This window comes from Glycine soja, chromosome 8 (genome assembly GCF_004193775.1).
Source record: "Glycine soja cultivar W05 chromosome 8, ASM419377v2, whole genome shotgun sequence".
Classification (NCBI taxonomy): domain Eukaryota; kingdom Viridiplantae; phylum Streptophyta; class Magnoliopsida; order Fabales; family Fabaceae; genus Glycine; species Glycine soja.
Window position 1 is genome coordinate 13,172,462 of NC_041009.1, and position 12,898 is coordinate 13,185,359.

Consider the following 12,898-nt stretch of genomic DNA (forward strand, 5'->3'; position numbering starts at 1 on the left):
TAAAAAACGTTGACATTGTTCATAAAACAAATGATAGCTTATTTATCAAAATCACCTTGTAAGGTGAAAGGTGTCCCCCAATTATATATTTTACTTTGATGATGTCAATAGTCGATGTGAATGTGAGATCTCCAATATGTGGCAATAGTAAGGGAAGAGAAATGTGAAAATTAAAAAGAAAAAAATAGGTAGCCAAACAAACTAAAATGACATCTGAATTTCTATTAAAGCAGTTGAATGTACAACAAAAATTTAATCAGGCGAGCATTGAATCATCAAGAAAATAATAGTGTACCAGATAGCATTGCCCCTGGTAATAAAATACAGCCTTGGAGTACTGTTCAATGAATAAATTTAACAGTATCCAATTTTATCAAGAAAAAGCATCAATACCAACATTGGTGTAAGAGGGGGGGAAGCAACACCAGGATCTGTTTCAATCATTTAGATGCCTTCTGTGTTTTGGTTTGGCTAGCTGCTGCAGTCATTATGCGCAATCGACTGGCTATTTCTGTGAAGGATGGCCTAGCTGCAGGATTAGGTGCCCAACACTGCTCCATCAGTGTTCTCCATTCAGAATCACAATGATCTGGGATTGTTGGCCTTAATGTGTTATTCACAATCCCACCTGTATAAGTAGAAAGAAATTAGTTAGTAGAGCCAGTATGATAAATAGATAACTAGTGGAGTACAAGAATAGTATGTCTGGATGCCCGTTTTAGACCAGCATATGCGTGTGTCATTTCCAAAGCAACAAAAGGTTGCTTCTGCATTTTTTATATCATTGACATGAAAATGTAGCTGCAAGACACAAATGCAAAAACACTAGAAAACTTGAGCAAGTGAGAGGCAGTAAAATTTAGAACAATCCTTACGACTATGCTTGGATACCTGATGATGAATGGAATAGAATGAAATAAATTGAAATGGAACGAAGTTAACATTCCATTGTTTGAATACTTTTATGAATGAATTGGAAAAAAGAAAAAAAAAAAAAAAAAAAAAGGGTTCCATCCTGAACCCCTCAAATTGGAGGGGATAAAAGGATTAAAGGAAGGATATTGAATGTGAAAAGGAAAAGGCAGACACAAGCAATTTGGCAGAGTGCTGTAAAATTTTGATCACATATATCATGAATACATAGTTGCCTAACACATTTTAGTGTCATGCCCCGAATCCTAGGCCTAAAACCATAGGATTTCTCCTCCTTTTCATCTTTAATCTGTGATATAACACATTTTCATTTGATATTATCCTAGTTCTATTGAAAGTCCAACCTTCCTCACCTTAATTCTCAACTTTGATTACCAATTTCACAAAATCTGGTATGATGGTCACTGTTTAAAGAAACTACAGAAGAAACTTTCCAAATATTGTTAATTAATGAAAAGTAGAAACCGTTTTCATGAGGATGCAGCAAGAATGTAGTTGCACAGACATGAAAAAGAACATAAGAAAAAGATCCTACCTATGATTGCACCATAGTGCATATTGGCATATGGCTCCTCACCAGTTAGAATCTCCCATAATACTATGCCAAAGGAGAACACATCAACCTACAAATCAAAATTGAAAATCAGAAATCAAAAACTCCAAGTACCAAGGTGATACATAAGGATTGTAAACTGAAATTATTTAATTTTCAGATATTCCTTTCCAAAAAATATCAAGGTGAAAGTTCCAAGCATCCCTTATTCTCTTCTGAAAAGATTTCCAAAAGTAGAAAAAGAAATAAACAGGAAATTTTGTATGCTTTGTTGAAAAAAAATTGCTTAAACTTCTATTCCAAGGAATAGTTATCAATCTTGGATAGCAACACATAGCAGACAAGCCCAAAAATGCTATGGCAGGATAGCACATAGCAAGACAGCCACTATTCTGAAATTTTTTATGCAGATTAAACAATTTATACTATATACATATAAATGCTCAGAAGTTTAAAAAAATTACTCAAAATTCAGAAAAGAGGTGGTTCATAGATCAGAACAGAGAAAAGAATGGAAGAATGTAATCCCACTGTCCAGGTAATATGAACTAGTTAAAGAGACTCTTCGCTATGAGATTAAGGCTATTTTAACATCAAGAAAAGCAATCAATACAACTCAGCTCCTTAGTTAAATTTCATTCTTCATCATGGGATAATAGAAAGGCATTTCATTCAGACAACTAAAAATTCTACCTTTTCTGAGACCTTGTTGCTGCTACCATTCAGCAGCTCTGGTGCCATCCAAGGAAGTGTCCCTCGCACACCACCAGAAACCAAGGTATTTCGTTTAATTTTTGACAAGCCAAAATCCCCAACCTGGAAAAACAAATTTCTTAGTCTACTAAATGTCTATTTTAAATGTAGAACATTTCGTATTTATAGAAAACTGGAGAAAAAATTCCAGCTAGATACCTTGCATATAGGCCGCATAGGATCTTTCAAGTTCACCAACAAATTGTCACATTTTAAGTCAAAGTGTACAATATTTTTTGAGTGCAAATATTCCATTCCAAAAGCTGCATCCATTGCAATTATCAGTCTCTTGCGACGATCAAGATACCTACAATGAAATCTAGATCCTTCAGTAAAAAATGAAATTCATCATCACCAAACACATACAAGTGTAAATACTATAATGCATTTCATGAGACAGGAATTGTTATTGTTTTCAAGACATGACTTTCCTGATATCCTCTGGATTCAAACTCTTCTTCAGGAACTTGCAGTTCCTCACACTACACCTCTAGTGCTCTGACAATTTCAGTGCAGTTCAGTTGGCTCACAACCTGGTTCTACATGCTCGAAACAAACACATGCAGTTGGATGTGTTGTGTTTTTTTGTCAGGGAAAAGGTTCTCACCAAGCAGCTAGTGGTTCAGCATATACCTGGGACAGATCAGTGGGCAGATCTACTCACCAAGCCTCTTTCACCTACTCGATTCACATATTTGAGTTCCAAACTCAATGTAGCTGAGCTACCTTTGGTTTCTCAGCCCCCTTGAGTTTGCCGGGGGAGGGGGGGCAGAAGGGGGTAAGAGTGTATAGTGTATAAGTAGTGTATATGAGTAACTAACTCAGTTTAGTTTACTACTGTAGTTAGTTAACGGTTAGCTTTAGTTACTTTTCAGTTACAACTGAATCTCAACAGTATAAGTACTGTTATTGTTAGAGATCTCAGTGCCTTTTGTAAATTCTACAATGAGATATACAAATCTCATTTTTCTCTCTAGAATTCTAATAGGCAGCAATAAATCTTCAGCTGATGATATATGATAGCACTTTACTGGTTAGTTTTTAAATACAATGATATGAATAAAAATGCAAAAACTTTTTTTATAGTTGCCTTACCTATCCTTGCGAAGTAATACATGCCTAAGAGAACCATCCACCATGTACTCTGCAACAGTAGCCATTGTTCCTCCTGGTCCATCCTGCACTACACCATAAAATGCCACCACATTTGGATGATGAAGCTTGGAAAGAATTTCTGCCTCCCGCCAGAATTCTACAGTCTGAGAAATGAAACAAATATCATCTCACACGCCTCAAAATCTATCAATCATTGATTGAAGCACTTTCAAGTAAATTTAGTTGGAAGGAAAATAAGTAAGAATAAAAAGGTAGGAAATAATTTATAATAAAAAGAGATAGAGCATGCCGTCAACAGAAATTAAATTATAACTTACCAGTCTCTCTTGCTCAGATGATCGACCAGTGAAGCAGATTTTCTTTATTCTTTTAATGGCAACATCTGTTCCTCGCCATTTCCCATGATACACAGTCCCAAAGGTACCAGAACCCAGTTCCTTCAGCTCTTCAAGATCATCATTCATTATGACCTAAAAAGTGCATTAGAGTAAAGAAAGAAATTAAAGATTTTCAGGCCAGTGTTCAAGCAAGACAATGAGTGCATATCTGAAACCTGTGAATATTTGTGAAAAACAGCTAGATGATCAGAGAAGCATAAACTTCAAGGTCAAATGAGGGAAGAAAAAATGTCTAAGACACATACCACAACCAAGAATATGATTGAGTTGTCCATAAAATGCATTGTTAATCTACATGTTAGAGATCATGTCAAAGAAACACTTCACGAAAGAATTTGAATAAAGAAACACTTCACAAAAGAATTAAAATAGTTACATATTTCATAATTTCTACTTCCCAACATCACCCTAAAAAGCTCCACAGGGTGAAACACACAGACACACACTGCTACCTCCGGTTGAAATTGGTGCATTTAATAATCAGATCTGTCTCAACTATTTTGTGCAGTTTCCGTACTCATATCATTGATGATAGCAACAGTTCAAATTTCTAGTAGTGTAATAAGTTTTCGTTTGAAGTAATTTTAGAAGACAAGGGTTGCTACAAAGAACTCATAGAAATTACAAAGAAAACAGAACGAACAGTAGTTGACACTTGACAAAGAATTTGACTATTTACTCTAGATACAAACATAATTTCCATTTATTAACTTCTGGTCTGGTAAAGCACACCCTTAGTTTTAATTTTAACACAAGGGCGGAGTGATTCTAACCTGTAAGGAATTTTAAGTGTCATTCTTCTAAAAGTAGAACAAAAAGCATTGGGGGATTTTTTAATTGCTATTTTCGCAACATATTCGGCACTGATAGGATTTAAACGGAAACAGAAGGGTAGGAATGGATTAACATGATCAGGTCATGTTCGTCACTAAAATGCAAGCGTATCTACTGCAAAGTGCAAACCTTAACTTTTGAACCCAACTTAATGAAACCTCAATAATTAAATGAATATTTAAAGAACCAGACCAGTAAAATGAAAATTTCAATCCTATTGTTAGTAGCATTCATTTATACACAAGACAACAATCCATTAACAGAAATCAGGTAACAAGTAAGGAATTTTTTTTACCAAAATCCTCTTTAATACCCCTCCCACAATTGCAAACGCAAGAATAAGCATCTTACCTGGAAGGTACTTGGATCAAACTCTCCTACTAAAGAAGGATCAGGAGGAGGTAGATTGCTATTCCTTTTTTCAAACTTCCCAACCTAAGTGATAAGAACTTCTGTAAGCAGATAAACATATTTATACATAATCCAAAACCAAAAATAGTTGAAATCATACCTCATATTCTGACTCTTGTGCTCTTATGTTTTCCATCATAACATCAAATTGCATACTTTCGGTGTCGTTCACTTGGGAATGATCATAATTTGACTTTAGAACAGTGGTTTCTGCTCCAATCCTTCCATGCAAGTCTCTTATATTTTCTTCAACAAAATCAAGGTGGGACTCTGCATGGTTCAGAGAAACTTCATCAGTTGTTAAAGGTTTAACATGTTGAGCCCTATTTTCTCCAACCACTTTTCCTGGTGAAAAATCAAGATGATCCTGGTCCATAAGAGACACATTATCAATCCCTTCTTGAGCCAATTTTTGAAAATATGACCATCGTTTAGGTTCACGATTTTCCATGTTTACACTTAAGCCCACTCCATCTGAAGTTAATGGATGCAGACTAGAGGGATCTTCTTCAAGTACTGCTTTAGAGAACATATCAGTGAAAAATTCACGTGGGAACCGATCATTAATATCAATAAGGATGTCACCTTGCGCTTGTTTGGAAACAACATTTGAAGGAAATTCTTCAGAATCTTCATCTGTAGTTGTATTCCCATTTATGGAAACAGGTAAGGCTTGAACATTAATATCCTCATTAGACTCCTTCACAGAGGTATCACCCCAATCAACTTCTGGAAGAATGGATGCTGGATCATCAAGGTGCTTATCAGAAGAGACCTGGTGCAAAATAGGCAAGTCTGGTTTGCTGGTTTTTGTCTCATCAATCAGGGGTTTGTTATAGTTATTTATACTATAAATTTCTGTTTCCAACCCAACAACATTATCCTTATTTAACAAATCTTTGCGTCCTCCATTGTCCAATGATACCTGCTTCAACTCAGGACTCACATGCTCAGTTAGCTTTGATTTCATCTGACTGCTTGCATCAGGCAGCTGTTTGTATATTTGATGATTGACAGCCCCATTATCAATGGCATAGCCATCTGCATGCAAGGGCTTCCCTGTGATGCCTAATTCCTCAGATAGATTAGGCAGATTTCCACCATGCAACTTGTCACCAGATTCTGTAACTGAATCTGGTGGGTTGACATCAGAAAGTAAATCTGAAACATGAAACTGAGAACTGTTTGTATCATCTGATTTTGAGGACCGATTCAACAACTCTAATTGTTCCCGTGAAATTCTCTCCGAATAGTAAACTCTTTTAGGAAGAGGAGGAGGATGAAGAGAACTCAAGTCAGCTGCATTGTAGTGGGAATCAACATAAGCAGGACCAAATGCACTGCTAGATGTAGAAGAAGTCTCTTCATAATCTGGGAGCTTGTCCATCTTTGTTGGATGCAACGAATGCCCCTCTGGTGCAGTAACAACAACTGATGCTTCAGGAAAATTATTTTTCATGTAACCATTATTAAGCAGTTGTGCAGGAGCTGTTGATGGTAATTCTGAGGCAAAAATTTTCCCAGGGTCACTTCCTTGTTGAATTGAACTATCAACCAGATTGCTTGCAAATGTTCCTGCTATTTCTGAATTTTGTACTTGTATTCCATGAGGTGGAAGGCCTTCACTCAAAATCCCTTGTTGATTAACAAGCATATGAGGAGGCATAATGATAGGAGTCTCTCCAATAACAGGTTTATGAGAAGGAATAAGGCCATGATTAATAATATATTGATCACTAGGTTCCCCACGGCGTATCATTTGATCACCATAAAACTGTGGATACGCATCATAAGAATTTGAGGAAGTTGGTAGCACTGGTGGTGAAGACTGAGTAGCCAATGATGAGTTAAAATTGTTAGTCAGGGGAGCACCTTGTGCAATAGATTCTACACCAACTCTACTAGTCTCCCTGTCAATACTAATTTGCCTGTCCAATTCATTTATATCATTTGCAGAAAAACTGACACCAAACATGGTTGTGTTTTTTCTTGATTCCAAGTCCATGCCATTAACAGCAACAACATACTGGATCTCAGAATCATCACCAATGCTGCTGAGACCAAACTGAGCATCCTCCAAATCACTCATGGAGAACAAAAACATCCTAAGCTTTTGTGATCCTTCTCTATCTAGAAGATGATTACATTCCTCCATCATATTCTGCAAATCCTCATCAGAGGACACAGAAACCAAAGCATCAAGATCTTCCCCAGGAAGCTGATACTTGATTGCATGAACCTGATTATATATTTGTAATGCTTTCTGCATGAGCTCCTGCCAAGATATGTCCTTTCTTATTCGAAGAATGCGTGTTTGGCCTCCAACATACCTTAGCTTTCCATCACATGGTCGTGGCAATATTCTACCACCAAAGCTGCAAAGAAACTTCATCATCATTGATCTATCATAAACTCCAAAAGAGCCATAGCCAGGCACAAATTGTCTATTGTCCTGATTCAATGAAGTTCTTGGCATTGATCGAATCGACCCATAGTTGCTTCTGTCTCCAGGTAATGATGTATTCATTCTATCAAATTCTTTTGGATATTTGTCAACCATTGAGAGCATAGAAATATCAGATCCACTTTCAGATCCTGCATGACTGATGCCTAAAATGCCTTTCAATTCCATATAACCTGGGGTATAATTGGAATCACTGACATTTGATAATACAGGCTTCCTGATATTCACCCTATCTCTCATAAATTCAAGAGCAAATTCTTCACCTGTCTGTATGGAGTAATTAAGTACAGGTTTAACTTCTGATGTATTGAGGTCAGCTGGTCTTCTACCGGCATGTGTGCCATCCATATGGTCCTGCATCACTGACTGTGACCCAGGGTGGTGGTATTCATCATGTCTAGGTTCCATGTTATTGTATAGAACCGTGTTTTGGAATCTTGATTGTTCCATCACACTATCTTTTTCTTCGTTATAATAGAAAAATACATTAAAATCTGAGTCAAAAAGAAGCTCTACACTTTTAGTAACTGAGCAGTTTTAGTCACCATATAGAAATTTGAAGAAGCGTCTGCAATCTTGAAAACAATCAATAACAGTTGTACTTGCGCTCCCAAATTGCAAATTAAATACAAAGCAAGCTCCCTGTAAAACACAATGGAATCAAGACAAGTTCTAGCAACAAATTAACATTCAATAAGATGTCACTGTAGATGGAAACAAATATATGACATGCCTGCAGACGACACTATATGCTAAGTTGCAAAAAGAATAATTATAGAAAAAAAAAAAAAAAGCCCACACAATGGCCGCACCTTTTGCTAAATTAGCATTAACAAATTTTAATGCAGTAAATAGCTTTGGTACCAAATGATGAATTTGGCGCGTGAAAAGATACTCTATTTAATAGACAACGGTAATGGCCTTTCCATGGCTAAAGGACTGTTATGTCTTTGGGGCATGACTTGGATGACTATACATCACAGAGATCGTGCAAACTTGCGAATGCCTTGGTAAGTTATCAAACAAATTGCAAAATGACAATAACAATGGCATCTTATTAGCTCTTCATTCAACTAGTCTAACATAATTTTAGGTCTTCAATTCCACAAAATTTATAAAGCTTTTGACGATCTTATAAGCAAGAAAACTAACAAACCGATTGCATTTAGGGGTAAATCAGCTAATATTCAAACATATTTGCAAGTAGCAGTCAAGCAAGAGAGGCCATCACCATCACCAATCCAAAAAACTGAAACACCAATAAACAACAATAGAAACACATCCAAATTTAACAAATTTGGTCACAGTCTAGACTCCACCAGAAAAACAACGAGAACCCAACCCCTTCAACTCCATCTCAATCCCCAAACCCAGGAAAATCAATCTAGGGTTCTGTTCTACCTGCCAATAGCTTCACTTCACAATGAGCCAAACAAAAGCAAAAACAGACAAAACCAACAAAGAGAATCACAAACAAAACAGAATACAGACAGAATATGAAACTGAATCTAGCCACCCAATGAAGCAAAAACGCTGATTAAAAAACAGAACTTTCCCTTACCCAATGCCCTCAGCTGAAAAGATGCAGCTACAAGCCAAGAAGGGATCACAATAAAGACCAAATTTTGAATCCAGAAAAAGAGGTTTGAGAGGAAAATGAAACGAACCCCCTTGTTTTTTCTCCACTGGGTATCACGCAGTAACGTTGGTTTCACACCAGTGTGTGAAGCAACTTGTACTTCAAGCTGTTGAACTCCTTTCAGCAGAAAAAGACGGTTCTTTTTTCTCTCTCTGCTCTACCCAGTTGCACCCACCGTCCTTTCCGTTTTCGTTTATGCCGAAATTAGATTTATTATTGTTTTTTTATTTATTTATATTTATTTCTGCATTTAGTCAAACAAGAAAAAATCAATCTAGCTCCTTCCTTACAGATAAATACAGAAGGGACAACGTGGCCATTTCTTACCAACTTTCGTTTTGCTAAATCATGTGTATTGATCTTTAAAAACAGTTTTAAAATTCCTTTCATTTTTTTAAATAAGTAATTTTGAATCTTTTATTTTAAAATAAAAATATTTAATCCTTATATTTTTAAAATTCATAATTTTAATTTTATTATTTTTAAATAAAAATATTTAGTCTCTCACTTTTATAAAATTTATGATTTTAGTTTTTCTATTAAACCGAAAATGTTAATTGTTAAATATTAGTCTTAATTATAACATAAATTAAATAAATAATCTCGTGTTATGTCATCAAATTTAGGCAAAATTATATTTTTGGTCTTTCAGTTTTGGATTTGGTTTTCAAGTCATTTAATTTAGGGTTCTCCTATTTTGTAAAATCGTGCAATGTTGATCCCCTAGGCACAATTCGAAGTTGACCGTTAGTAAATGATGATGTTGACGGTTATGATGATTGTCATGTGTCATGTTCTGATTGGTCAATAAAAACAACAATACATTTCATCTTTTATGGAGTTGACATGTCATGTTATTTTTATTAATTAATCAGATCATGACACGTGACACCATCACTTGTTAACGGTCAATGTCCAATTATGTGGGGACCAACATTGCACGATTTTACAAAATAGGAGGACCCAATTCGTAAATTAAATTACTGGGCGACCAAATCCGAAACTAAAGATAAAGTAGGGGACCAAAAATGCAATTTTACCTCAAATCTAAGTTATATTAGATTAATTTCTTATCAATTAATGTCTTTCCAACTTGATGGAAGAATCATAATTATAAATTTTATAAAATTGTTAGACTAAAATATCTTTATTTTAAAATAGGAGACTAAAATTATGTATTTTAAAAAATAAAAGTATTAAATGTCTCTATTGTAAAATAAGAGATTAAAAATTATGAATTTAAAGAATAGGAAGACCAAAATTACATTTAAGCCTAAAACAAGTTTAATATCACTTTTAATTTATTATATTTTATAATTGTTTTATTTTAGTATATTCAATTTTAAAAGTTTCATTTTGATCTTTTTAAAAAAATATTAAAATTAACAATACATTTCAAAAATGAACCAGAATAGAATTTTTAAAACATAATAAATCAAAACAAAACAAGTATAAAGCATAATAAATAAAAAAACGATATTAAATCTTTTAAAAAAATTAACTCAATATAATCACAACTAAAAATTGTCATTTTCTTTATTTTATTTTTAAAAAATAAATAACTAAAAAAATTATTATCTCCCTCGATCTTTTTCCGATCTAAAAAGATAAAAAAATATAATATCACATAAATCAAATGAGGTCAACAAATAATCTCACTAATTTTTACTGGAAAATCTAAATCTTTCATTGAACTCAAGTTTTTTTTTAATAAAAATAATAAAAGCAAATAAAAGAGTAATAATTTTTCCTATAAAAACAGAGTAATAATTTTAGAGAAATACTAACACTGATTAAGAAACTAAACGTAAAATAATTATTGAAGGCATAAAATTACGTTTCGGTGTCTAAGTCAAGAGTCTAGACTCAAGACCCATAATATTTAAATGCTATGGATTAGTATATTACAAAGTTAAATGACACTTATTATAATATAAGTAGAAAAAAGTATTAATTAATATTATATTAAAATGACACTTAATTTTATAGTATTTATTATTATTTATATACGACACTTATTATAAAACTAATAAACGAAGGAAATATCATATGAAAATACTTTAAATCGAAACCCATTAGACATATCAAAGTTTTTAAAATGGATGAAGTCATTTGATACTTATTCAAAGTTCAAAGATGTAACTGGGAAATTCAACTAGTAATAATTAATTAATATTTTTTATAATATGTAAATAATATCAAATGAAAATGGAATAATATTTTATTATAATAATATTTAAATAAAATTCATAATCTTATAATAGTATGACATTATATTTCATTTACAAATATCATAATTTATAATTCGTAACACATTTAAAATGAAAATGGAATTAAATTAACTATGCCACAATATTTAAGTTTAATAATAAAGATAATATATATTAACAATTACAATTAAAAGTTAAACAAATATAATTAATATAACTATCAATCATTATAATATTGAGTTGAAATTGTATAAATCACTGTTGTAATATTAATTTTTGAGACTCCATTTGAAAGAGCTTCTCAAACGCTTATTAATTTAGACTTATGTTGCAAATACTTGTATAGTTATGTGAGAGAGCTTACGGAAATATCTTATAACTAGTTTATAAGATTTTTTTAAAACTTGTTTCATAGTAAATTAACTCTCCAAGATAGCTTATAGGAATAGGAATAGTTAACCGAGCTTATGAAAATATTCACATTCGAATCGCACTAGGGCCAAAAATATAAAGTGAGTATTTTTATTTTATTTTATTTCTTTCCTCGTAAAAACTCTAATTGGCTCTTTGTAGTGTCCAATGGGCACTTTTGTCATTTCATATAAAATTTCTCAATTAATATCAGAAATTTTTTAAAATTATTATTAATTCTTCTAGGCATATTTATGACTTAAAAATAATATCTAAACCCCTCTAAACTTTTTACTAGTTTGTCATGCATGTTGCATGCCTTCTTGAGAACAAAGCAATCATTTAACCAAATTTTTGGACATTGATTAAAAAATATTAAAAATTTAAAAATTGAGAAGTACTCATTAATATGAATATGAATGTAACTATAGGGATCACAATTTTAAGATTCTCTTCTTGTTTTCTAAAATAAAAAAATATCAATTCAATAATTAAAAGGTGTTACAATGTAACTCTTACTCAACAATTAATAACTAATTAGAAGATCTTATAAACCTACATGTACTCTCATTAAGTATAATTAGAAGTGAAAATAAGATGAGTCGAGTTAGACTTTATTAGATCTAGGTCTAATCTTGATTAAAAATATATGATTTAAAATTTTGCATGTTTATCCATCAAAAATATTTTATAAAAATCTAGTTTAGTTTATATATAAATTTAGTCTAACTTACAAACTTGTTTAAGAGTCTAGTGTGTGATAATTTAATATTAAGATATAGTGGTAAAAATACGTATGTCAAACTTTATAAATATATTTTCATACTATATAAGTATATTTTTATTTTTAATATTTTTGTTGTGGTATCCATGGGGTTAAAGACACCCCAAGAGAGCAAGCTTTATTTAAAACCACGAAAAAAATGAGTTTGAATTACATCAGCCAAAATCGACCACTGAATGAACTCAGGCACAAAATTAAAAATCATTACATCCCCCTACAATGCTAAACCATGCTTTGCAAGTGCATCAAGAACTTGGTGAGTCTCTCTAAGAGTGTGGTTCTCCATGCTGAAGGAAGTCTCTTATAGCAGCAACTATACCTGCAACCGTGTGGGAGCTAGGACAGCCCTCCTTAATTAGCCCCACAGCAGATTTTGAGTCGGTCTCAATAAT

At 33.0% G+C, this 12,898-nt stretch overlaps 1 protein-coding gene across 2 annotated transcripts; it reads right to left on the reverse strand.

Moving 5' to 3' along the window:
- Positions 1 to 189: 189 nt before the first annotated feature.
- LOC114422081 lies at positions 190 to 9,302 on the reverse strand. Of its 2 annotated transcripts, none has more exons than XM_028388274.1 (9): positions 9,024 to 9,302; positions 5,099 to 8,104; positions 4,939 to 5,022; positions 3,673 to 3,825; positions 3,335 to 3,498; positions 2,399 to 2,546; positions 2,180 to 2,302; positions 1,469 to 1,556; positions 190 to 628 (listed from the first exon to the last, which is right to left on the reverse strand). In XM_028388274.1, exons 2-9 carry the CDS (start codon positions 7,910 to 7,912, stop codon positions 441 to 443), a joined length of 3,762 nt encoding a protein of 1,253 aa, XP_028244075.1. In that variant the 5' UTR covers positions 7,913 to 8,104; positions 9,024 to 9,302; the 3' UTR covers positions 190 to 440. The 2 variants fall into 2 exon arrangements, with proteins under 2 accessions (XP_028244075.1, XP_028244076.1); XM_028388275.1 differs by having other exon boundaries at positions 441 to 628; positions 9,130 to 9,302.
- Positions 9,303 to 12,898: the final 3,596 nt, after the last annotated feature.

Bases quoted from the DNA above. Each gene is read 5' to 3' on its own strand.
- LOC114422081 (XM_028388274.1), bottom strand. From the start codon at position 7,912: ATGGAACAATCAAGATTCCAAAACACGGTTCTATACAATAACATGGAA. The intron at 2,547-3,334 runs GTAAGGCAACTA...ATTTCATTGTAG, and splicing joins GTATTACTTCGCAAGGATAG to GTATCTTGATCGTCGCAAGA. The intron at 1,557-2,179 runs GTAGAATTTTTA...TTTGATTTGTAG, and splicing joins GCAACAAGGTCTCAGAAAAG to GTTGATGTGTTCTCCTTTGG.